This window comes from Anoplophora glabripennis, unplaced genomic scaffold (assembly GCF_000390285.2).
Source record: "Anoplophora glabripennis isolate ALB-LARVAE unplaced genomic scaffold, Agla_2.0 scaffold891, whole genome shotgun sequence".
NCBI classification, from domain to species: Eukaryota; Metazoa; Arthropoda; class Insecta; order Coleoptera; family Cerambycidae; genus Anoplophora; species Anoplophora glabripennis.
Genome location: NW_019417089.1, coordinates 141,085 through 167,807, shown reverse-complemented (window position 1 = coordinate 167,807; position 26,723 = coordinate 141,085). Strand labels below are relative to the sequence as shown.

At 31.9% G+C, this 26,723-nt stretch overlaps 2 protein-coding genes and 1 long non-coding RNA gene across 6 annotated transcripts in view; 2 read left to right on the top strand and 1 right to left on the bottom strand.

Annotated features, from left to right (window-relative positions):
- Positions 1 to 803: 803 nt before the first annotated feature.
- LOC108912641 (6-phosphogluconolactonase) lies at positions 804 to 13,477 on the top strand. The gene is made up of 4 exons (XM_018717943.1): positions 804 to 1,020; positions 1,095 to 1,301; positions 2,258 to 2,541; positions 13,231 to 13,477. The coding sequence occupies exons 1-4, from the start codon at positions 903 to 905 to the stop codon at positions 13,342 to 13,344; spliced, it is 723 nt and encodes a 240-aa protein (XP_018573459.1). The 5' UTR covers positions 804 to 902; the 3' UTR covers positions 13,345 to 13,477.
- On the top strand, positions 2,849 to 4,312 carry LOC108912642. Its single transcript, XR_001964567.1, has 2 exons — positions 2,849 to 3,831; positions 4,167 to 4,312. It is a non-coding gene; the product is annotated as an uncharacterized LOC108912642 (long non-coding RNA).
- Positions 13,478 to 13,706: 229 nt separating the features above from the next.
- Positions 13,707 to 26,723, bottom strand: part of LOC108912640 (calcium-binding mitochondrial carrier protein SCaMC-2) — a 106,995-nt gene continuing 93,978 nt past the window's right edge. For 2 of the 4 annotated variants that reach the window (XM_018717938.2, XM_018717939.2), the window contains 3 exons: positions 14,971 to 15,129; positions 14,064 to 14,634; positions 13,707 to 13,945 (listed from right to left, as the gene is read on the bottom strand). In XM_018717938.2, coding sequence (XP_018573454.1) covers positions 13,755 to 13,945; positions 14,064 to 14,634; positions 14,971 to 15,129 — 921 coding nt within the window. In that variant the 3' untranslated portion in view covers positions 13,707 to 13,754. Of the gene's footprint in view, positions 13,946 to 14,063; positions 14,635 to 14,970; positions 15,130 to 17,374; positions 17,575 to 18,576; positions 18,861 to 26,723 lie in introns of those variants that run through there. The other 2 variants (XM_018717940.1, XM_018717942.2) reach the window with 2 other exon arrangements.

Here is a 26,723-nt window from a genome sequence, read left to right as displayed (position 1 = left end):
AAAACCGCTAACCCGGTTAACTATAGTTTGTTGTGGTTTGCCGTTTTGGCGAGAAATGTTGTTAACCCGGTTTGGCAGAGTTTGCCTAACCATCAAACCGGACTTGTGGGTTGGTTTGGATATTAAGTTAATATTTCTATCTTTGTTTATTTATTTTCTGTTTCGTACCATCGTACCTAGTCACTACTTCGTTTTTTTAGAGGTTTGGATAGGTATAAGTTGTAAATAAAAAAAATTGATAATGGATTAACTTTGCAAAAAATACAAAGTAAATATTTAAAATTGATAATAAAAAAATAGTAATCGAGGATCCAAATAACTTTAATCGTAGATATGCATATTCTATATTGTACTGTATAGATCTTTATTAACTTCCTTTTTGACGATACATTTACGTGGGAATAGATATTTGTGAAAAGGTAAACCCATTTTGATTTAATAACCATCTATACATTAACGTTATTTCATGGATGTGCATTTCAGATTAGGAATAACAATTATAGTATATAAGAAATAATCAAACAACTTGAGCTACGAGCACTATCATAGATTATAGGTTACGATTTTATTATTGATTAGATATCCAAACCAAAAGAATTTTTGCGAGTTCTGTCAAATGTTAACTCAAACTCTTAACACAATCAAACTCGAGCTAACCGGGTTTGATGTGGTTTGGCTCGCCAAAAAACCCTTTTATGTTTATTTTTTTTTGGTTTTCATGAATATTTTGTTTAATTATCATTTATCAATGATTAAAGTCGCTAAAGTGATTTGGCATTTCTAAGATTTCCAAATAGGTACTTAAACATATCAGATACCACTTTACATACGTCGTTCAATTTGTATTGCTTTGAATTGCCTTTCAAATATTTTTTGCAAATACTGCTGATTAATTCTTAAAAATGTCTGTTATTGTAGTAGAAAATAAAGATGAAGTTATAACGAGGTTGTGTAAATTAATTGAAACTACAGCAGTACATAGTATTGAAGAAAATGGAACTTTTAATATTGGTGTATCAGGTATGAAGCAAGATGTTTAATTCCTCATTTTCTTTATTTCAAATTATTGCAATTCAACTGAATATTAATTTTAGGGGGATCTTTAGCTCCATTTTTGACTACTGGTTTGCCTAATATCAAAACAGATTTTAGCAATTGGAGAATATTTTTTTGTGATGAAAGATTGGTTCCTGTAGATAGCCCCGATTCAACATTTGGTCTTTATAAGTCTAAATTAATTGATTCTAAGGTTGTTCCATTAAAAGAAGAACAGTTTATAACAATAAAACAAGGCGTTCAAGGTACGTAAGTAAATTAAGAGACAATTTTGAGACGGTACCTATCTGCCAAAATAATTATACAATAATTTAAAAAAAAAATTATTACATGATTAAAGTTAATTATGTTAGGTAGAAATTTTTTTTTGATTGATCCTAATGTATTAAAATACATTGTTGTCTACAAATTCAGTGAATTTTACCTTTATTTAGTAAATTCACCGGTCCAGGATTTATTAATTTACGTTATACATCTTTAGAAATATTTGTTTTTGATATTTTTCAAAAAATTTAACACCATGGATCTTGAAAATTAAGCTAATTAGGAAATACATACATAGGAATTTTGCTTCAGAATTGAATAACAATTTCTTTTTTCCAACTATTTCCGAGTCACTATACAAACTGTGGTCCAATTTCTAACTTGAGTTCAGCTGTTGAGTTTCACAGGAATGTCAACTTCACAGGTCATTTAGGAGTCAAGAAACCCATTTAAAAAAAAGTTTTAAACAAAAATTTTACATTTTTCGGTGTAGAATCGAAATCTGCAATAAAAAATATACTAATTTATTTGAAAAAACTGACTAGTTCTGAATAGGCTACTTCCAGTCAGAACTGCTAGTTGAAAACGTCTCAAATCGATCGTGCAAGGTCCGTTTACTACCAGGTACCCAAAACTATATATGTAATTTTACAAAAAAGAATTATTGCTATATTTTTACTATGCAGCACAAGGAGTAAAAAATTCAACATTCGGGAGCCGTGGATGAAACCTACATCCCTAAAAAAAATGTACTTAACAAATACCATCTTCTATATGATATCAAAAGATATTTTTTATTTCTACTCGAAATTCGTAATATTTTCAAGGCCAATGCTGCTGCAGTGTTGTGACATATCGGTTAATAACATATCTTTAAATATGTAGGTAAATACAAAAGTCTTATTAAGTAAAATGTATATATAAATATTTGTTTTAGCTGAAGAGGCAGCTGTAGATTATGCTCAGAAGATGCAAAAATATTTTCCAAATAGTATCTTACCTAGATTTGACATGCTACTTTTGGGTATGGGTCCTGATGGCCATACTTGTTCTCTTTTCCCAGGACATAGTCTTTTAAATGAAACAAGTAAATGGGTAGCGTTTTTAACAGATTCTCCAAAACCTCCACCAAGTAGAATTACATTAACATTCCCGGTAATTAATAATGCAAAAATGTGTGTTTTTGCTATTAGCGGAAAGGAGAAGGCTGATATGGTTAAGGTAAAAATTAACTATTTTTTAATTAATGAACCAAATTGTATTTTCTGTTATACAAAGCCTTCATAAATGATTACAAGTTACAAGCCACGTGACCGGCAATTTTGTTTGGAACAGTAATTTTATTTCTTTAATGTTGGTGATTAAATTTCGGTAAAATTAAAAATTATTCCAATAAGATCAAGATTACATTAGTACACAACATTCTGTTTCAACGGCTGTGATTGGTGTAATTTTTCTAAGAGATTTTATTCAACCAATCAGCAATCGCATTATCTCGAACGTAGACTTAATGATTTGTCATTGTTCATTGTAAATGAATAATTAATATTGGTGACACTGAGATTTAGGAATTTTTAGTTGACAGTACCTGGACTACTGAATAGTCATAGAATACAAATTAAAAATGAGGGAAAAGTAAAATTATTATTTTGAGATAACATAGGCAGTTATAAAAATACTTATACAATTTACTTCATAAAAAGCTGCGAAGCTTTTTAAAAATTCCTTTTCATAAATGCCCATTTTCTTTTTATTATAAACCAATCACTATATATATTTACGCTTGTTAGATGTGTTAGACATGCTTGACTATGATTTACAAAATAAAATTAAGTAAAAAAAAAGACCGCACACTTGTTTCTTGCAAATTATAACATAAATTTTGAAACTCTAACCCGGAATAAACTCATTTATTTGAACTATATAAAGTGTAGTTTTAATTGTTGAATTTAGCTACTCTCAGTTTAGAATAATCAGGCTGTATATAGGGTGTTTGTAATCTTGGAGAGGATATTTGAGTAGTAAATAAATCCATGTGCAAAAACTAGGTTGGCGGAAATATTCTATTGCTAATAGAATATTTACTTTTTTTGATACCTGCAGACTTACATTGATACGTTGAAAACCTTTTTGGAACTCTGTTTACAAATGATGGTACATGTATATTTGGAAACTTGTATACAAAAAATGTGCAGTTAACTTGCAGTTTTCATTAGTTTTATCTTCATACCATTAAGGGGAGAAACCACATTAGGAGGTCCAAAAAATCAGATTTTTTTTAATTGTATCAATTGTTAGTATAACTATTTAAGAATACGCTGCTAAAATTTCAAAACGAAATTCCGATTCATTCCAATTTTATGAGTTTAAAACCGAACACTCATCGGGTACACAGCAGGTGTGGCGGAGCGCTTGTTCAGGTCATTTGTTAAGCAAGAAAAGAACAGATGCAAGCTCAGAATGATGCCTGTGAGGAAGAAAAAGGACTATGCTGGAATGGCTGATTGATCGGTAAGCACTCTATATTATTGATAACTTTCTCAAATTTCTGGTTTTTGGAAATTTTCAAATGCGTTTTTCTAGAAACGACATTTTTTTTATTCACGGGAAGTCTAACTCAAAAAGTTATGAAAATTGAGTGTCTTTATGAAATTACAAAGAACATCAACCAACAATAGGGATATCATAATTTTAAGGGTGTTTTTTTTTATCTAAAATAAGTGAAAATCAATACATTTTTTTAAACACATGTCAAAACTTCAATTTTCACAATTTCTACCCACAATGGGTTTCATATTCTGAGAAAACATGTTAATAATGCAGGAAAGCAACCATTTTGCTTTCAGATCATAATTGCAGCCTCCACATTTCCCGTAAACAACCAACTCGGACAACGAGCTTCGGTGGACAACAGCCCCAAACATCGGAATTTTCAACACAAGTGACAAGTGATGTAGTTAAAAATATTAATAAAATAATGTTAAAAGTTTGATCAAATTCTAATCAATTTGTCCCACTCAAAAACACTTGAAAATTCGCCCCCTTATGTGGTTTCCCCCTTGAATTCATTGTTACTGTGTTAATGGGCCAATTTAGTATGTTTATTCACATGATTTCATTTTAATCATTTGTTCACTAATAATTTTTACAATAAATAATACACTTTTCGCTGAACACAGCCTTTATAGGTATTGTCTCTACTCTATTGATTGGATTTATCAATATTTCCTTTATTTTTTTTATTTAAAACTAAATGATATTTGTAAAATTAGCATTAAAAATGTAAAGAATAATTATAACCGCCAGAATTAGAGGATTTGATCCCGGGATCCCAACCGCTATACAGTCTGGAAATTTTTGGGATTTAGTTTTCCTGACCCCGAGATTTTTGGGACTGACATCATTTTAAAAGAGTTGCAAAATAGAGCGCGTGAAGTAGAACGCCCAGTGTCAGTGCTCTCAACAGAATTGCTTGCCTACCGTTTTAGTTCAAAATACAAGAAGTTTTATTCCAAGCAAGCAGCACAAATTAATCCAGTGGGCTTGCGATGGAATAAAACCTCTTGTATTTTGAACTAAAATGGTAGGCAAGTAATTCTCACAGGTACACGTAAATCTTCATTAGATTCCATTTTTAGAGTTTTTTATGTTTTTGTTTTAATTCGAATCTAACCTCAATATTTTCCAGTGACCTCACGTTTTTGAAATTTTCTAACCTAAAATGTGCACGAATTTCGGCTATACTAAGGTAGCTAAGGGGGTAGTTCTGGCCAAATACAGGGTTCTTGGGGTGTAAATCTAGAAGTTAATTTGTCATAGGCGTAAAGCTGTAGAGGTACAGGGTATTTTAATTGGTTTGGACCTTTAGGTTAACCTGTTGTGGAAATGATAATGTGGGGTTACAAGGTACTTCGGGTATAAATTTTGAGTTTGACTTGTCGTGGGTTTAGAAGATGCTGGTTACGACGCACTTAAGTTAACTTTTCAAAACTTCAGCGCCTGCCAGTTATAGTGTACAACGGTTTATAACCTTAGTAAAGCCTTTTTAGGTTAGGAAATCTCAAAAACGTGAGGTCATTGGAAAATATTGAGGTTAGATTCGAATTCAGCGACTCAAAAAACATAAAAATGTTATTCTGCACTCTGCTTCCTAAAAAATTTCTTAATTTGGTCATGGCCTAAGAGAGTAGCCGAAGTAGTAATTTTCAGTCATATAACCTTGAATATAGTAAAAAAGCCCGTTTTTTACACATTTAGGTTAGAATATCTGGGAAACCTAGGGTGACGGGTCAATTCCGAGGCCAGATTCGGATTCAGCACATCAAAAACATTCGGGCACGTATTGTCTGCTTTCTGGGTTTTTCCTTTTTTGAAACTTTGTCGGCCTGTTTAATTAAATGGGGAATGTTGGTTGGAGAAATAGTATATTTTATTCCCATCAAAAGTGTCTTTTTTCTCTCGCAATTTTGAATCCATTCGGCTAATAGGGTTGTTGACTATAAAAACAATCCATATATAAATTGTTGTTGATTCAAAGATTTTATATAAAAGAACCTGCCTGTGTAGTAAAATTTTAAATATGTGACAAATTAGTGGTAGACATCATTTATGAATTTTTGCGTTACTTAAAAATCAGTCTGACGTCATAAGGGGCAATTGAACAAGAAGCTAGTAGCGATCGTATTGCATAATTTTGAAGAAGAAAATATAGGCTTTTTTTCGCGAATGAATATTGGTGAATACGTCTGACTTGTAGTTACTGTTTCTATCTCTTTTTAATCTTATTTCTAACCTTGTCTAACCTGAACAGATCGCGAAAATGTATATATTCACTATTCAGTGGTGTGTAAAGAAGTGCATCGACCACTATCCGCTGCAGCGGCTCCAAACTCAAAACACAGAGGCCGTGGCGATAGCGGTGAGATCGCTACGGCATGGAGACGTTGCGGTGGTGTCCTGTTACCACCCACCCAGACTACCACTACTTGACAATGACTTAGACAAAATCCTTTCCTGGCCCCAGACAATTGCCATCGGGGACTTCAACGCGAAGTCCCCCATATGGCACAGCGGGACGACGACCACAAGAGGTCGCGTCCTGCTGAATTACCAAGACAGACACGACGACTTGACTATACTCGGACCGACAGAACCGACACATTACGGACCCGTAGGACGCCCCGACGTTATCGACATTGCCCTCTTAAAATCTATACCGTTAAATGCCCAAATATCCACNTTGTTACCTGGACTTTTATAAGTGGAAGTGGTAAAAGGGTTTATAATAAATCTAAAAAAAATAAATGCGTGAGCAGGGGCGGCGGAGGGTTGATTTGGCGGGTTGAAGTTATGAAAAATCTACAACTTTTGTAGAGGTCACTTTTAACATAACCTCAAAATTTCTGAGAAAAATGCGAAAAACGAATGAAAATGAATTCATCAAACTTTAAAAAAAATAAGTACACTAATCGATCCTACGGAAAAAAAAAATTATTTATTTTATTTATGTATTCACTATTCGACTTATGTTTATAGCAATACTGTATAAAAATAGTTTTGGGTCAAACAATGAGACAGTTTTTTTAAATTTTTTCTGTAGAGAATTAAATGGTGTAATCAGTTTTTGAATGTTTTTTAATTTAAACAAATTATCAACAATAACTGAAACATTCATTGTTGCAAGTCATTTTTTACTTTTTTGCATTTTTGAGCATGTTTTTGAGCTGTGATTACAAATTTTTTTATTTCACCAAAAAGTATATGTCAAAACGAAAAAAATGATTACCGGCAGAATTCTGTACGATGATTTTTTTTAAGTAGAAAGTTTGAAAAAAAAGTGTTTCAGGCCGAAAAAAATGAATATCTCCGAAACTTCTTGATTTTTTTATTTAAAAAAATTTGAGGTTATTTAAGATAGAGAAAGGTATCCTTTCACCATGTTTCGTCAAAATTAAATTATTTTTGCTGAAATGAGAAATAAAAAACTAAAAACCAGAAAATAACCTGTTTTTCGCATTTTTCTCGGAAATTTTGAGGTTATGTTAAGAAGTGACCTCTACAAAAGTTGTAGATTTTTGCATGATCTACAACTTTTGTATTGGATACTGTTTTGTTTGACGTGAACTTTCGCCAGAAATCCCAATGATACAATTTTTTATAACTTTTCAACCCCCAAAATCAACCCTCCGCCGCCCCTGCTCACGCATTTTTTTTTTCGTTTATCATAAGCCCCTTTACCATTTCCACTTATAAAGGTCCAGGTAACAATTTTCTTTTTTTTTTCCCTCTAAATGAGTTATTTTGATCGGTCTATTGTGTTTGTTTGTCTTATACGCAGAAATAAATAGAATAATTCCGCGGTGAACGCCTTCTAAAAAATCATTGCCTTCGTCGAGCGCGAACATCAACCTCATACCATACATAGAGGTTTTTCAAAATCTTATTAGCTTTGACCTTCATATGCGCAGAAACATAATTCTGACCGTCACCTAAATTATTCTACGTCCTAAAAACATTACATCTATTATTCACAGTCTATCTCGAGGTATCGTAACATACACAAGCCTTTGATCCGATTACAAATATCACAATAAAATGCCCTATTCTTTATTATTTTAATTTAAGCAATAAAAATATATATAACGAACGTTCGCCAGTTGACTTTATTGATGCCCGAGCGCCTTAGTTCATTTCTGGTTGTAATGAAGCACGTGGTCCAATTCTGAGTCAATGTTTTCACAACGTGCTTATTAGAAGAATTAGGCGGATATGCCACGCCTTTCGCGGCTCATCAGATTTTGAAACTACTCTACACGTATACGCAAGTGACTCATAAGTCATATTGAAATTGGAATGTAGTTCTGCTTCCACAGACCACTGCTTCTCTCCCACATACTTAGATAGAAGTATGTGTTCTCTCCATACGACGGTTGTCATGGCAACGAGGCAGCCAACGCATGTGTAAACTACGGCATGGAAGAGGAGAACGAATAGGAAACGAGTGATGCAAAAGTAGAAGCAGCATTCTCATCGTCATGGCCCATCGCCTGTCTAAACAGTTTATACGATACGTTGCCCAGTGCACGGTTATAACGGTTCTTTATTAATATTTGTTTTGTACCAATAATTTGTAGAAATGTTTCCTATGCACGATCCTGTGTGTATTTTATTGGAAACGCCATTTTCCAGATGGAAAATTGAGGACAAAAAAGATTTTTTAAATTGCGAGAGACCTGTGCCTTCTCTCGATGTGGAAAAAAGGGGGAGGTCAAAAGACAAAGAATATGTTCGGAAGTTTCGGAATAAATGGTATTCGGAGTATAAGTGGTTGTGCGGATGTGTTTATTTAAAAAGACTTTTTTGTATGCCGTGTTTAATTATGAGTGTAAAATCGGGCGTGTGGAATAAGGAGGGATTTAACAATTTTGGAAACGTCACGCGAGGCTGTCATAAGCACGAAGCTTCTTTGGAACATATGCGGTGTGCGTTAATGTTCGCAGAATTAAAAAAAAACCTCTGTACAATCGAAGGCGCTTTGAGGGAAAATTCCAGGCTATATATTAAACAGTTTAACGACAACGTCCTTCGAAATAGACGGTTTATGCAATTACCTATTCGTGCAATTGCTTATTTAGGCAGACAAGAGTTGGCATTTCGAGGCTACAATGAATCGGATTGTTCCGACAATCGTAGCAATTTTAAAGAACTTTTAGATATGTTTATATCGATAAGCCCTGTAGACATTCAAGAGCATTATAAGAAGATGTCTTCTGTTTTTTCTGCTAATTCTAAGACAATTCAAAATGAGTTAATAGATTGCATTTCGGATTATATCGATCAATATGTGGATAAAGAAATCGAAGAATGTAATTATTTTTCGATTCAAGTGGACGACTCGTCGGATATTGCACAAAAGTCCCAATGTAGCATAATAATTAGATATGTCAACAGTATGGGAAAGTTAGTTGAAAGATTTTTGGGCTTTTTCGACGTCAGTTCTGATCGAACAGCTGATGTCCTTTTTAATTTAGTAACAAAACGTATTGAAAAATATGAATATCGTTCAAAATTAGTTGGACAGTGTTTCGATGGNTTTCTGCTAATTCTAAGACAATTCAAAATGAGTTAATAGATTGCATTTCGGATTATATCGATCAATATGTGGATAAAGAAATCGAAGAATGTAATTATTTTTCGATTCAAGTGGACGACTCGTCGGATATTGCACAAAAGTCCCAATGTAGCATAATAATTAGATATGTCAACAGTATGGGAAAGTTAGTTGAAAGATTTTTGGGCTTTTTCGACGTCAGTTCTGATCGAACAGCTGATGCCCTTTTTAATTTAGTAACAAAACGTATTGAAAAATATGAATATCGTTCAAAATTAGTTGGACAGTGTTTCGATGGAGCTAGTGTAATGGCAGGGCAAGTAAATGGTCTCCAATCAAAAATAAAAAATGGGGCTCCACAAGCCGTTTTTGTACATTGTGCAGCACACCATTTAAATTTAGTTCTACAGCAGAGCTGTAATAATATATCAAAGTGCCGTATTTTCTTTGCAAATGTAACTGGTTTTCCCTCATTTTTTCACCATTCTGCAAAGAGAACTCGCATAGCTGATACATTCATCAGAAGAAGAATATCTACCTCCGTTTCAACATGCTGGACATCTAACTCAAATATTGTGAAAGTTATAAATAATGAATGGGATTCTATAAAACAAGTATTCATCGAAATTGTTAACAACATAACTTCCGATCAAATATCAGTTAGGCAAAGTAATGGCTTCTTGAACCTGTTTAATGATTTTGAATTTTCTCTTTTAATTGGCATTTTTAGCGAAATTTTTTCAATTACTGATATTCTTTTTGATGTGTTACAGAAACGCTCACTAAATATTGATTATTATATGTCACAAATTAAAAATACCCAGAAACTTTTAAATGAAAAAAGAAACGAGAGGAATTTTAAAGAAATATTTAGATTAGGAAGCATAAAAGTGCCAGTACCAGTTAATTATAGTGATGAACGAAAAACTTTGACAGCCAACGAAATCTTTGAAAAATATAAAGTTCTGTATTACGAAATTTTGGATACTATCTCTGAACAAATTGATGTACGGTTTCAAGACTTGGATAAAATTCATTTTGTTACATTAATGGATACAACACGATTTGAGGAGTATTCAAAAAACTTCCCCACAGAAGCATTAAATAATTTAAAAAATTATTTCCCTAATATATTCTCTGACTTACCGAGACTGAAAAATGAATTATATTGTATTTATAATGATAAAAAATACCGCAACATTAAGCTAGATCAGATATTGGAAGTGGGGGATATTCTCTACGAGAATAGAGACATTTTAAAGGAAGCCTATAAATTATTTTGCCTGATCGTAACAATTCCCTCTACTAGTGTTTCGGTTGAACGAACTTTTTCTTGTTTAAAAAGAGTTAAAACTTTTCTGATGTGCAATTCCATGACAGAAGACATACTTACAAATTTAGCAAAAATTTCCATTGAAAAAGAACTTTTGAATGAACTTATAAGTGCCGAACCATTTTATGATGACATCATCGATAAATTTGCAGCTTTAAAGGATAGAAGAATACATCTTATATTTAAAAAGTAGACGAACATGGACATGGACTTGAGTAAGTTCCTAAATATTTTTTTTAATATGGCGAATTCGCCGTTTAACATCTGTATCTGTACCTATCATTAGGTTCACAAGCCGAACTAATATTTTTATTTTTTATAAAATCTAAATGAAAATCCTTCTCTCTCTCCAACATTAGTTTTTCGGTAATATTGCAAATGCAACTAAAATTTCCAGATTTATTTAAAGCCATTTGACCTTGAAAATTTTCAACTATGGCACTCTAGTCAATCAATAAATATGCCTCATGCCTCACCTATTCTCAATGTCACGAGCCGCCACTGGTAGCTTTCACAAGTCCCGTTTCACACATTCTGCTTTAATTCTGAGGAAAGGTATTAAATGATTAGGTATTACTAAATAATAATTTTACTTAATAAAGGAATTCGAAGATTAAGGAAAACTGGTAGACTTGAAAATATTTTATGCGACAGTGTCACTGACAAACTGATACTACTGACAGTGATGACAGAGCGTCTTCGTTCATTTTTTTCCTTTACGCAATCATTTACACATAATTTCACTACAAGGTACCCCTTATGACGTCACAGCCATTTTGAAATATAAAAAAATCAGTTTTAAATAATTATTTTAAAACTGTTCTGACGCATTTCTCAATCTCTAACTGTGCATACACACTAGTTAGTACATGTAGAATTATATTATTTACTTTTTGAAATTTGGTCAACAACCCTATTACGCTTCGCCTCGCAAATACGCTCACCACAAAAGTATAGTCTTTCCGCAGTCAGTTGAACATGTAAAAAAAAACGCCTGGCAATAAAATTTAATGACTCGTAGACGTCCATAAAAAAGTTTTTTGCTAAAGGTAAAAAATTATAATAATTTGTATACACCGTGTCCACCTAGTCCAATTGTATCTAGGTTAATAAAATATATAACTTCATTTTTTTTCCTACAGAGTTGCCTACTTTCCCGAGCTGCATAAAATGAAAATATATTTGCATATACAGGATGTTCAGTTTTTCCTGGGCAGGTACCAACTTAATTTTTTTAAATATTTTTCCCGACAAAGGAATGGGCGTAAATCCGGTATTTTACATAAAAATGTTTTTTTTGCAAAAACTACGCATCTTAGGTATAGAGAAAGCTATTAAAAAATTGTACGGCCTACAGAAAGGTATCTAATGAAATCATAAAACACAGGGTGTTCTATCTGAAAAAGTCGAGATTTTTCAAAATTTAAATTATCAGGTTTGGCACGATTTTTTTTGCCCCTTGTATATTGCAGGTCAACTTTTGATACGTTTATTGAATGAGCCATCTTCACTCTACAGTTCCTGAAAAAAAATAATTTCTAGCTGTCATACAATCATAATTATGTCAACTAGTAGAAGTGACGAAACATAAGAAAAAAAAAAAATGAAAAGTCGATTATCTCGAAAACTATCAATATTTTAGTAGGGATCATAACACAAAGTCCCGTTAATTTTTCACGTAGAATTCAATAATGCCATTAAAAATATAGGTTTCCATTTAAAAAAATTAAGTTGGTACCTGCCCAGGAAAACCTGAACACCCTAGATACCTAGATATTGGACTTCTGCGCACTAGGTGGACACCGGTGTATAATGTATAGAAAATTTCTATTATATGTTCATTTGGCCAAAAACATATTTTAATTATTTATGTTCTCAAACAATTTTATTATATTGATGGTAAATTTCGTTTTGTTCCGTTTCAAAAAGTTTCCAATAGTAGTATTATTTCTCCCTTTCGTAATTGTAATATCAATGATTAATAGAAGGTGCCCATAATAAATTAAAATTACCTGAATCACACCAAATTCCGCATTGCTGCACTGTACTACTGGGCAATTTATCAACCACTTGTCAACAGCCGAGATTTATTGCTTAGTGGCCTAATGCAGCTGTGTTTGTATTTCGTTTGCCCGCGCTGGCATTCTTCAACTGGCCGTATACATTTCTACCACCTCCACGTTTAGTTCGTCCAGACCTGTATATGGGTATGGCTAAAACAAGTTTTTCAAATATTTCAATGTCGAGTTGCTGACCGAACCTGGTATATACTGTCAACCTCTTGGTACTTCAGTTGATATCGGAAAGACTATAACATTTTTAATCGTAATATAACAATATACATATTGTTTTTTTATTTTCTTATAAACCATTTTATTTGAGCTATTAGTACCAAATTTGGTATATGTTTTTGGCTATTGATTGAACGTGTTTAAATTTCAGAACTACATACACATTTTTTTTCCAGAGAATTCTTGTAGATAAGGAAGACCTTCCGTCTGCCAGAGTAAAACCAACATCGGGGGATTTATATTGGATTCTAGATAGGGAAGCAGGTGTACATGTAAATACAAAATTATAATCATAATTTTATTTTATATTTTTTATAAATACATTGGTAGTGTAATAAATACCATATTATTAAAATATTAAGTACATCACATCTTTCTTCCATACTTCCAAATATATTTTATATCTATATTTGCCCAACTTCAGCAGTGTTTTTATTTTCAATAAAACATCAAGAATAAATATTTAACTTTTTTTTTACATTATTTAATGCTCTTAAGCAATTTGTTGTTAATCGGAGAAATTCACTCGTTTAAAAAGAGCATGGAGCTAATTAAAGCCTATTTGAATAATTCTGTACAAATAAATAATTAATAACTAAGCAATTGGAAATGCTAGAAATATCGATCGGCTTATGTCACATTGAAAATGTCTCGAGAAATTTTTTAGAATAAATAAATTGGTTCCTAGTTTATTCCGGCATCACGTCATGTTTATCCCCAGCAATCGACTTGAATATTCATAAACGACATAACTGATGCTAACTGCCGGCATTACTTTAATAAAATTCGGAGTTATTCCCCGATACAAGCCTAAAAACCCTTCCTTTTCTATAATTGTCCTAAACACACCTGTCATGGTCACGGTTGCTGGATCCATTGCTGGGTGGATTACTAAAAAGAAATATCGAATTGTAATTCGCAGCACTAGTTAAAATTTTAAGTAAGTACATGATATTTATGTAACTGTTTTACATGTAATTTAAAGATTTTATAAAATAAGAAAAATTACCTTGTGCTTGTAACCTAGTTCTTATTAATGCTAGCGGGTAAGAACACATCTGTCCCATAGTACTACTGGCGCTTCCACATGCCAGAAGCATCCAGAAACTGGGTTGCTCATTACTAGAATGGGTCTTAAAATACTTTTTCTTCAAAGTCTCGTACACAGCCAAGTCTATACCGGCGTATGGAATAATTCCTAAAATATTTGGAATGTAACCCCTGTAAAAGCTCATCAAGCCTTCTCCAACGTAAATTTTATAAGCTGCGTCCGCTATACTCTTGTACTGTCCGGTTTTTCTTAAAGCTAGTCTGGTTTTTAAAACTTCCAAAGGATAAATAGCTGTTTGACTTATTCCACCAGCTAAAGCACCTGCACAGAATCTTTCGTAAATGCTAAGGGTTTCTTTCGAATCGCCTTTTATCAGTCTTTTGATCTGTTCGTAGGCGGCAAACTTCAATGCCGACTCGGGGGCTATTTTTAACACATTTATACCGTTGCCCCTCCAGAGACTTGTAACTCCTCCTTCCTTTAGCATGTAACTAAAACAATCTCCAATTCTCTGCTTTGAAGGTTGTACCTGTAAGAAAATTTCTACACTAATGTATGTTTTACTAATAATGAACAGTCATCAAATGTTTTTGCTCAACAATTATAATTTATTATTGTAACACAATAAATAAGTTAAAAATAAAGATAAAAAAGTCAATTATAATTAATTAATTATAATTGAGATTGGGTAGTATTAATTAATTAAGATATATAAAATATTAAATCGAGAAAACAATTATTTGGCAATATTAATGAATAATTTATTAATGTACACAAAAATGTAAATGTGAGTTTGGGTTGTACTTGTTTTTGACATTATTTCTCTTTTTTTTTTTAAATTTAATTTACATACTTGTTAGCTTACCTGTAGGAACACTTTCAGTCGATCTAAGGGAGCAGTGCAAGTTCTAGAGACTGCTCCTGCTATACCACCGGCAGCTAAATGCCTCCACCACATTCCAGTTTGCATTTCATTTTGTGTAAAATCATCAGGAACATTCATATCCTCCCCAATATCCAGATACTAAAAAAAATATATAAAAATATTAAAAATTATTCAATTTCAACATACGTTAGTTTACTTAAATATACGGGGTGATTCACAAACGGTGACCAAAAATGACACCTGGTATTCTTTGATGAATTTTAAGTCCTAAGTTTTTATCTAGGACGCATCGTTAAAAATATACAGGGTGTTAAACTTTAAAAAATATTTTAAATTTTTTTAAATAATTTAAAAACTAGTAAGTGAAATACTTTGAAATGGGGCACATGTATTTATGTAAACATTATCCAAAAACTGAGGCCTTTTTCTAAAATTTAGATGTTCCAGTGGCGGAGATACAGGGTATCGGTGGCATGTTTTTCTAAATAAAATAGTATGCCACTGCTTTACGGTAACAATAATGGTATTTTACGATTTGTCTTTAAATTCTCTACAAATTACTACTCTACAAGGGCCTCTTCCTAAAAAAAGATTAAATTTCAAAATGAACAGGTTTTTGTTAGATTCTAAAAAAGTCGCGCAAAAATAGCTAAAATTCATTTTTGAAATAATAGTAATTAAAGCCACCATTTTATCTACAATGAAATAATATATTCAACCACTTCCAACTGTTTTTATTTTAATTTAAAATATACAGGGTGTCCCGCATAGGAACCGACACAGGGCAGGTGCATGTAGGGGTGTCCAAAATATTGTAACACTTTACTGCAGAAGAACCAAAGGTACATGATTTAGATTTATTACTGGTCTTCTTTGACTACGATTTAAAGTTAATTGAAGCACTACAAGGTGTTCATTGGGGGATGACTGACCCCTAAAATTGAACCTAACCTTTTTTCATTGACCGAATTGAAAAGTAATATTAATTCACAGCAGAATTTAATTTTAAATATTTTTCTTTACTCTTGTTCAATTTTAAGAAACTTTATGCTTTTCAAGAAAAACCGTATTAATTGAAACAAGATTTTAAGTGTTTATTATAAAATAATAGAAAAGTCGGTAGTAGGCAATGAATTTATCTTTCAAACTTGTCAGTTAGTAATAAAATTATTTTATTTCAACAATTGCCTCGTTGAAAAAATATCAATTTTTATTTTTATTATTTATTTGTGTTTTTTACTTAATACAATATTCGCTTATTTAAAAACTACCTAGGTACTTGTTTTCCTTTTGTAGAATTATTAGAGAAGTGAAGTAAAATTTATTTGTCCAATTGTCAAATTTGAAAGATAAAGCCTACTACTGACTTTTTCATTATTTTCTAATGAACACTGTTAAAATTTTGTGTCAGTTAATACGGGTTTTCCTGAAAACCAGTTTTTAAAATTTAACAAGAAAAAAAAAATTGAAAATTACATTCTGCTGTGAATTAATATTACTACCTATTTATCGGTCACAAAAAAGTTCGGTACAATTTTAAGGGTGAGTCATCCCCAATCAACACCTAGTAGTGCTTCAATTAACTTTAAATCATAATGAAAGAAGACCATTAATAAATCTAAATCATGTACCAAATTTGGTTCTTCTACGGTAAAGTGTTGTAGAGATATTATTATTTTTTTTAATTTAGAGCCCCACTTTGTGGGCTAATAACTCCTCAGGGGTGCAACTTTGTATATGGGTAAGTTTAGTTAAATTATAATATTTTGGACACCCCTACGTGCACCTGCCCTGTGTCGGTTCTTATGCGGGACACCCTGTATATGTTCGTTAATTTTGAACATCCCGTACCTCGAAGACAATACGTATTTGTAACATTGTTGTATTGTAGGCTTTTTTATTAATTTACGAGTACAATCGCCATAAGTTTGGCAAGGCATATTAATTACAAAGCATTTTAGTTTCAGCAGTGCACCTAGAAAAACGTTTGCGTTCTCGGTCTCTGGCTGCTCCACTGCTCTTTATATAATCTTATTATTATTTAAAAATGACCTCTAATAATCGTGTAAGTGTATACAAAAACAAATAGTTTTAATATTTTACAATAAAATATTCATAATTGAGTTATTGAAAATACATCCAGTGCCTATATGAATTACTTTATATTTTTCTAATGAGGCATTTCTTATGAAGTGAGCGAATACGCTTGGCGTTTTCATATCGTTATCGGAATATTTAAATTTCATAGATATATTTTGTATTTTAAGTATTTTTATTTCCATCTTTCCCTCGTGTCGCGATAACATCCACTTGTGGTTTCAATTCAAGCAACACATTTTTGACGATTATATCTACTTTTACAAATGCAATTTGAAAAACGTACCTCCAACATCCAAAAACTGAAACCAGTAACAACATGCCTATTTCTATTCATGTATAAATAAATTGAAGGCATCATTTTGAAAAATTTTAGAGGGTCAACGATCTGTATATAATCTCAGAAAAATATTAATCAAAAAACACAAATCACTATTAACAGCATTATATTTTAGTAACGCACTACACGTAAGGCACATTGGTAAATGACGGGATTTGGAAGACTTGGCGAATTTAAATTTGTTACATCATGTGTAATCGTAAGTTTATCAAATTTAATATCCTTTCACTCTCGCTATGCATGATATATGGACGTAAGCAACAATTCCAGTTTATTCTAATCAATAAGTATGTAATTATGTTATGATCTATGAAGCAAATTCTATTAATTTAAATATGTCTATTCATCTATTCAAACTGATTTGTAAAGAATCCATACAAATTTATCTATAGTTGGACGGTAGCCGTCCAACTATAAAATAATGCGTAGGTATTTCAAAATTGAGATAAAAAAATAAAGAGCGCAATCTGAATAAAAAATGTGAGTGAAAGTGCGACATCCTTCAAACATTTGAAGTCTATTACGTTACTCCATATTCCACATACATACAAGCTTTACTTTACTGTCGCCATCTGAATCATAATGTGACGTCAGTAACCAACACGTGAAACATATCTGTGACGTAATATTGAAAATTTATAATTACGGGCATACAAGCAAAACGACAACCAAATAATCATCGACTACAATGTCTGTCTATTTCGTTAGTCCCATACATTTATTTACTAAATTATGTAACATCTTAATTATTTTCAGTAGGTTGCAGTGCAGACAGGTGTGTTAAAATAGATGCAACAGTAAGAGAATCTAAGGGTATTCCGTAACTTATAAATACCACAAGATATATCAATTTCATGTAAATATGTACTATTTCAAATTATAAGCTGTAGGTATAGGTGATGAAACTAACTATAAAATTAACAATTTTACGACTTCTTTTAAGCGGTAAGTACTTGTAAATTTCAATAGTGTAAGTAGGTACCTACTATGGTTATTACTTTAAATATTAATAATGTTAATTATTAATGTGTTTATTCACCTTAACAATTAATTTTATATTTTAACTATTATATGCATTTCAGAAGTGGAGGATAAATTGGAGAAAGGTTTGATAATTAACATGTATCATTCATAACCTAACAAAATACCTTAGCAAGATCCCTGAAGATGTAAACGAAATCTTCCAGAACATCTGGAATGGGATTGGGTGATACGTCTTCAAACGACATTTTGGCGGTAATTTCAGTCTTTTTGATATAAAAATCAGGTACTTTAAATCACTTTTAATTTAACTATCACAATAGAGATTCACTTTGGCAATTACACTACACCCGGCTCTTGTAGCACAGCTGATTCTGACTTGTTACCTAGGTAGACAGTAACGATTATAGTCACTCTTCTATTACCCGCTGCGTTAACAAGTGACGAAAGCAGAGCCGAGGCCGATGCCGGGAAGCCCAGTTCGCTTTTGGGTCTGGTGGGGGGAAATTGGTATTTGAGGATTCTACTCCCGACCAAAGTACAACGAGACGAGCCCACGGAAATAAGTCCTTTTCTTATCAGTAAACAGGACCGGCTCTAGGTGAAAAATCAAAGAACAGTTACATGGGCAATACAAAAATGAAGGAAAGGACAATTTACCGAATCAAATGTCGCCTGCAGATGTAAAATGTGATCCATATTTTAAATAATACAATAATAAATATCTACAATTCTGGTTCAAGGATAGGTTTTCCCAATTACTTCTGTTATATTTTTAATGAGTTATACTCGTACATAAAATGGGTAGTTCTGTATCTTTCTGGAACAGTTCGCTGCTAATATCAACACAAGTGTATGGTCTTATGGGAAGCACAAATACGTAATACCATGCATTCGTACCGCGTCAGTTATTATCTTGCCTACAAATTAGCAATTTATTTATTATTAACTTCTCCGACTAGTCTCATTCTGCAGACATTTATGAATTCAAACTAAGGGTGCCAAGTTTGCTATTATATAATTAAACTATTTATTTTCTTAATTTACTTTTAATTTTCGATAGATTAGGAACATTTTCATTATTATGTACATTTTTTTATATCAAAAGTGTACAAATTTCATACCCAAGGTTCCCAATATCAGAAACATGTAAATAAATGTAAATATTTTCACATAAGTGAAAAAAAAAATTGAGATTTTAAAATAACATTTTTTTATATCAAGTAGAAAATTATATTGTTCTTTGTTGTGCAGCGTAAAATCCTTAGAGTCGATCCTGTCGGTAAGAGCAAAGGTACCGATTTCGAGGCAGACTAAAATGTGTTTGTGTAACCCAGGATTATCTTTAACAATGCCTAGTTGCCTCGAAAATTTGTCTTTGTTTGTTGCATCATTCCATCAGTATTATCAATGATATCAAAATGATAACATTTCTAGAAATTAATTTATGAGTGAAAGATATAAAATAAGTGGTGGTTCCTATGTTATACTGATTAATGATTACAATTTTATATAAATAGTGTTGCGATATTTCGCTGACAAAACTGTACAAAGATTTTCTAACAAAAAATATTAAAAAAGGTTTATAAATACTTAATACTTTAGGTTCAGGGTAAATAACTTCTTTAGTTATAATTTATTCAAATTCGATATATCCAACACTCTTTTTAAGATCGACGAAATGTTGTTACTGTTTAAAATTGGGTAATATTTATTTTTTGGATCGCGACCTATTTACTTCTTCCGACTTTTTTTTTATTGTGATGACTGTTGAGAAAAACAACTTCTCATTTTTATTTTTTAACTTATCGATTTTACATATTTTTGTATTTTTAATTTCACAAATTCACCAAATGCAAAACTGTAATAACATAGTTTCAGGTCTGGACCGGCGTGAAATTGGCGACTAAAATAGGCGACTATTTCCGAAGATAACCGAACATTCATGAGCGGAGGTACAAAATGTATTACATCATAAAGGGTAATATGTATCTCTTGTCGAAGAATTGCAATACCGAATGTTCACATTTTTTACAATTTTTGCTTTTTTTTATTAAAGGTTTCATCGAGTCTCAACCTCCCCACTTTAATTTAAATAATAATTACCGCTAGCACATAAACAAAGTAGGTATTTAAATTGTTCCTTTTTACAAAGAAAATAATATTTTCATATTAATAAATAGTATTTTGTTCTTTGTTTGAAACGGAAAAGATTTTATAGATTCGCAAGTTTCGGAAGGGTTGTATTAGCAACCCTGGAATTCGAAAAAAAAATGTCTCCGTTTGCACACATACATACAGCATCCTTTCTTCTGGAAAAATTATATTCTGGGTGTTATTTGAAATAATCAAACTTAATTCACACGCACGTTCTGGAAAGGTTGCATTAACAACCCTGGAATTCGAAAAAATATATGTTTCCGTTTGCACACATATATCCTGCATAATTTCTTCTGAAAAAATAGCATTTCGAGTGCTCTTTGTAATGCTGAAATTTCATCAACACGCAAGTACGGGAAGGGTTATTTTAACAGCCCCGAAATTTGAAAATAATATCTCCGCTGTCATACATAATAAGTACTTCATTTTTTCTGGAAAAATAGTATTCGGGGTGTTATTTGAAATGCCGAAATTTCATCGACTCGCAATTACCGGAAGGGAATGACAGCGGAGATATTATTATTTTCACGTTTCGGGGTTGTTAAAATAACCCTTCCGGTACTTGCGAGTCGATGAAATTTCGGCATTTCAAATTCACCCCGAATACTATTTTTCCAGAAAAAATGAAGTACTTATTATGTATGAGAGCAGAAATATTATTATTTTCAAATTTCGGGGTTGTTAAATCAACCCTTGCGGTACTTGCGCGTCGATGAAATTTCAGCATTACAAAGAGCACTCGGAATGCTATTTTTTCAGAAGAAATTATGCAGGATATATGTGTGCAAACGGAAACATTTTTTTTCGAATTCCAGGGTTGCCAATACAATCCTTCCGAAACTTGCGAATCTATAAAATCTTTTCCGTTTCAAACAAAGAACAAAATACTATTTATTAGTATGAAAATATTATTTTCAAAAAAAGGAACAATTTAAATACCTACTTTGTTTAAGTGTTAGCGGTGATGCTAATTATTATTTAAATTAAAGTGGGGAGGTTGAGACTCGATGAAACCTTTAATAAAAAAAAAGCAAAAATTGTAAAAAATGTGAACATTCGGTATTGCAATCATTCAACAAGAGATACATATTATATTACCTTTTATGATGCAAAACATTTTGTACCTCCGCCCATGAATGTTCGGTTATTTTTGGAAATATTAATCGCCCATTCCACACCGGTCAGGTCTGGTGACCTCTGATAGGATCACTATGCATTTTTTGTAAGCTTAATTTGATTTGGGCAAAATTTGACATGGTATAAATTCTGTATTTTAGAAGAGAAAGTCTCATAATTTCTTTCATATTTTGAAATGCATGTAATGCAAACATTAGGCATTCGAAATTATTTAACTCATTTGGGAAGTGGTTAGGTATACTTACTTTTGTTCATAAGATTTCCAGAAGTATGTATTGTAAATCGCAATGTTATTACAAGAAAATGTATTTTTAATGTCAGGAAACTTATTTAATCTCTAATTCCACAAATTATTTAAGGAATTTGTTTCACTTTCAAAAGAAATTGTTATGAATATATTCCATTCATCTGGGAAACCGTAAGATATACAGGTGGTTCAATTTAGAAAAAAGTTGCGCTTTTTCAGGGTCATTAAAATAAACCAAACAGATCAAAAATATCTGCTGTCGTTCCTGAAATATTGTGAAAAAACTGAAAATAGCGATTTTAGAAAATGCCACCTAGCGACCTTAATTCACAACGGAAAGAGCTGAAATTTGGTACTGGGTGATAAGAAGATATGAGAAATTCATTTTCGTCAAAAGAAAATTTCTATGGCCACTAGTTTCAGTTATGCAACATTCAATTGTTCTTTTTCTTATGGGCGCCATATTGTAAATCCAATTTGGATTTTGACAGTAACAGATAGAGGCAAAAATTACGAACACGTCAATGTGACTGTAACACTACTATTTTATTTTAAGAATAACCCATAAAATTAAAGAAATTCAATAATGTATTTCAAAAATTAATAAAATCTACTTGTTCTTGACATAAAACAAAAATCAACAAACATTTTGACAGATTCGCTTGCTGCCTTGTGTACATTATTTTAATACTTATTTTAAATGAAATTATGGTACAGTTTTCAATTACAAAGAAGAAGGAGATGTATGAATTATACATAAAAAATAATAAAACCTCTATAGAAACCGTCAGAAGATATCAATTATATTCAGAAAGGCACCAGCCTCATCGAACCTAGACGCAGGTATACTTGGTTTATTTGTTTACAGAGATTATTTTCCCAAATTACATAATTAAATGTAATTATATTCAGAAAGACACCAGCCTCATCGAACCTAGATGCAGGTATACTTGGTTTATTTGTTTACAGAGATCATTTTTTCCAAATTACATAATTAAATGTAGGTATCAAGCAAGACGAGAACCTGTTAAGGAAATAAATGTCTTGGGACAAGTTAACAGAAATCCTCAGAGTTCTACGAGGGTAATCGCAAGATAATGTGATACTTCCACATACTTCTATCCTATACTGATCATTACCTATAGTTTCAATGGATGACCTTGTTTCCAAAAAGGGGGGGGCGAGACGTACTCCGTGTGTTTTGCGCATGTTCTATAATTAGTCGCGGTTGAATTCAAATTTAAAAGATTGTCACGGCATGCTCTGTACTATAGCCGATTATATACATATAAGATATTAAATCTATTTTCACCGAGTTCACTTCAATTTCTAAATGTTTACTTTTCTACCATTTTCTTCTATGAGTCCTCTATTATAGGCTCCTTATCTAAACACATTATTTTACTATTTATTAATTTCAATAAATAACGTAAGTATCTGCATAACCTATTTAATATTTTGCAGGTTCAAATAAAATAAAACAGAATACAAATTTATATGCTTTTAAAACTATATATATATAGGCATGTTCGTAATTTTGGACATTTTTTTAAATGACATTGCTGTATTTATTAAACAAGACTTAGTATTTCAAAAAATCGTCACTATTCGCTCTAGCCGGGCACAACTGACAATCTTTTTTTTTTTATAAAAAACATGCTATAAAATATTTGTAAGAGACCAATCCGATAATAATGTCCACGATTAAGGAAGGCTCTTATCGAGTAAAATTTGGAAACATTTTTACTAAATATCAACACAAGACAAATTAATAGAAGAATTAGTGCGGGTTTAAACAGATTATGAAATAAAACTCAAAAGATACATTTATTTATTAAAATATACACTATACCATAGCAGTTTCACCAAAGCACTAGCACAACACAAAATAAAATGAGAATATTTTTTAGGTTAACTTGGTTTGTTTTTTTTACCGCTCGGCGCTCACCGTTCTTGATTCCTTTCAACCAATTAAAACCCGTAAAGTAAACGCATGCGTATGAATACGCTGGTACGTCGCCCCACTTTTCGGCTTCAAGTCAATTGCAAAATGGTCAGTATAGGATAGACGTATGTGGATACTTCACGGAGAACCGTTAAAAGAATTTTGAAAAAATACAAGTATGTACCATGATTATAAATTCAAACCAGTACAAAAACTACATCCAGGAGATGGGAAACGCAGAATGGAAGTTTGTAGATGGTTTGAGGGAAACATAACCTAAGATAGATTGTTCGGCAGGAAAATGATTTGGAGCGATGAAACTACGTTCACAAATAACGACATTTTTATTAGAAAAAAATAAGCATTATTATGCCATAGAAAATCCAAATTTGGTTTGAGATTAGTCACCAAATTAGATTTTCCCTTAACATTTTGCGTGGAATATTAAATGATTAGGACCGTTTCTTATTGATGGTAACCTTACTTCTTAGAAGTATTTAGATATTTTAAGGATAGAAATGGAGGATGCATTGGATAATCTTCCCTTACATTACATTAGAAAATAAATGTTTCCGCAAGATGGCGCAGGGCCTCATAATTCTGCAATGGTGTCCCAATATTTAAATCGACGTTTTCCAAATAATTGGATTGGCACTCATGGACCTGTAGCTTGGCCTCCACGGTCTCTATGCCTCAACCCTTTAGATTTTTTTCTATGGGGTTGTCTAAAAGATCAAATTTATTACAGTCCCTGTGAAAATATAGAAGGCTTACGCGAAAGAGTTTTTGCTGCTTTTAGGTCTATTTCACCACAAANAAATATAAGTACCATGATTATAAATTCAAACCAGTACAAAAACTACATCCAGGAGATGGGAAACGCAGAATGGAATTTTGTAGATGGTTTGAGGGAAACATAACCTAAGATAGATTGTTCGGCAGGAAAATGATTTGGAGCGATGAAACTACGTTCACAAATAACGACATTTTTATTAGAAAAAAATAAGCATTATTATGCCATAGAAAATCCAAATTTGGTTTGAGACTAGTCACCAAATTAGATTTTCCCTTAACATTTTGCGTGGAATATTAAATGATTAGGACCGTTTCTTATTGATGGTAACCTTACTTCTTAGAAGTATTTAGATATTTTAAGGATAGAAATGGAGGATGCATTGGATAATCTTCCCTTACATTACATTAGAAAATAAATGTTTCCGCAAGATGGCGCAGGGCCTCATAATTCTGCAATGGTGTCCCAATATTTAAATCGACGTTTTCCAAATAATTGGATTGGCACTCATGGACCTGTAGCTTGGCCTCCACGGTCTCTATGCCTCAACCCTTTAGATTTTTTTCTATGGGGTTGTCTAAAAGATCAAATTTATTACAGTCCCTGTGAAAATATAGAAGGCTTACGCGAAAGAGTTTTTGCTGCTTTTAGGTCTATTTCACCACAAAGTATTCAAAATGCTGTAGACAAAATTAAATTGCGGACTGAACTTTGTCTGCACGAGAATGGACGACACTGAAGTATTTATGTAGGATTTGTAGAATAATTGTGCATTTTGTTTTATTGAGTATTGATTTTTGTTTTACGTCAAGAACAACTAGATTTTATTAATTTTTTAAATAAATTATAAAATTTCTTTAATTTTGTGTGTTATTCTAATAAAATCAAAATCCAATATGGTGCCCATAAGAAAAAAAACAATTGAATGTTGCATAACTAAAGTAGTGGCCTTAGAAATTCGACGAAAATGGATTCCTCGTATCTTCTTATCCCCTAGTAGGTACTAAATTTCAGCTCTTTCTGTTATGAAATAAGGATGCTAGATATTTTCTAAAATCGCTATTTTCAGTTTTTTTCTCAATATTTGTATATTTTACGGTTTCCAAGATCCCAACGGTGAACCATGAAAAACGGACCTTCCTTTATTATAAAGCTATACGGCTATTTAAGCTAAGCCAGATGCCACTTCTGTGTTTATTAAAAAATAGCTTATTGTTGGTTCATGTATTTTTCTTCTCAAAAGCCTTAAAATATAGTTTTATAATCTGGGGTAGTTTTTGATAACTAAATTATAGTCTTTACGTATAAATACAAGACCCTCAAGTAGGAGATTGAACCAGAAATAACATTTCTTGTAGCTTGTAGCATTCGATAAAATATTAATTCTAAAAATAATAGTCCTTATTCTAAAACCTTCTTATTCAAGTGTTCTTGAAATTTTAATGAATAATTGCATTGGCAATTATTTATTTCCTGCTATTGCAGGAAGTACCTATCTAGTAAATTTCAGTTGACATTCTGTTGGTCACAGAATCTGCGTTTTTATATAGAGCTGTAACAGACTAACGGATAAATTCGATTTTTTCCAACAATAGAATAGGGTCGTTTACTATATTTTATGTGATCACTTTTACTTGATTTTAATTTTAAATTACTGCCCTATATAGGGTTTCTGATTTCTCGGCCTATTTTTTTTCTCGGGTCTCGAGAATTCTGGACTAGGAATTCCCGGGAATTCTCGAATTCTCGAGATATTTCTAAAACTTAAAAAAGTCATAATTTTGGTATTGCAATGCGAAATATAAACATGCTATTATACTTAACAATCATCATTAACATTTATTATTTATTCAGTATTTTTATTAATTACTTATGTTTCTACTTCTACTAACAAAACTAAATTAAACTTTGAGTTTCTTCTTAAAAACCTTTAACTTGTTTTTTTAAACAATTTCATTATACTTATGTTTATTTCAATGTTTTTGAATCGTAGCTTTCTTCCAATAATTATTAATAATCATTAATCATGCAG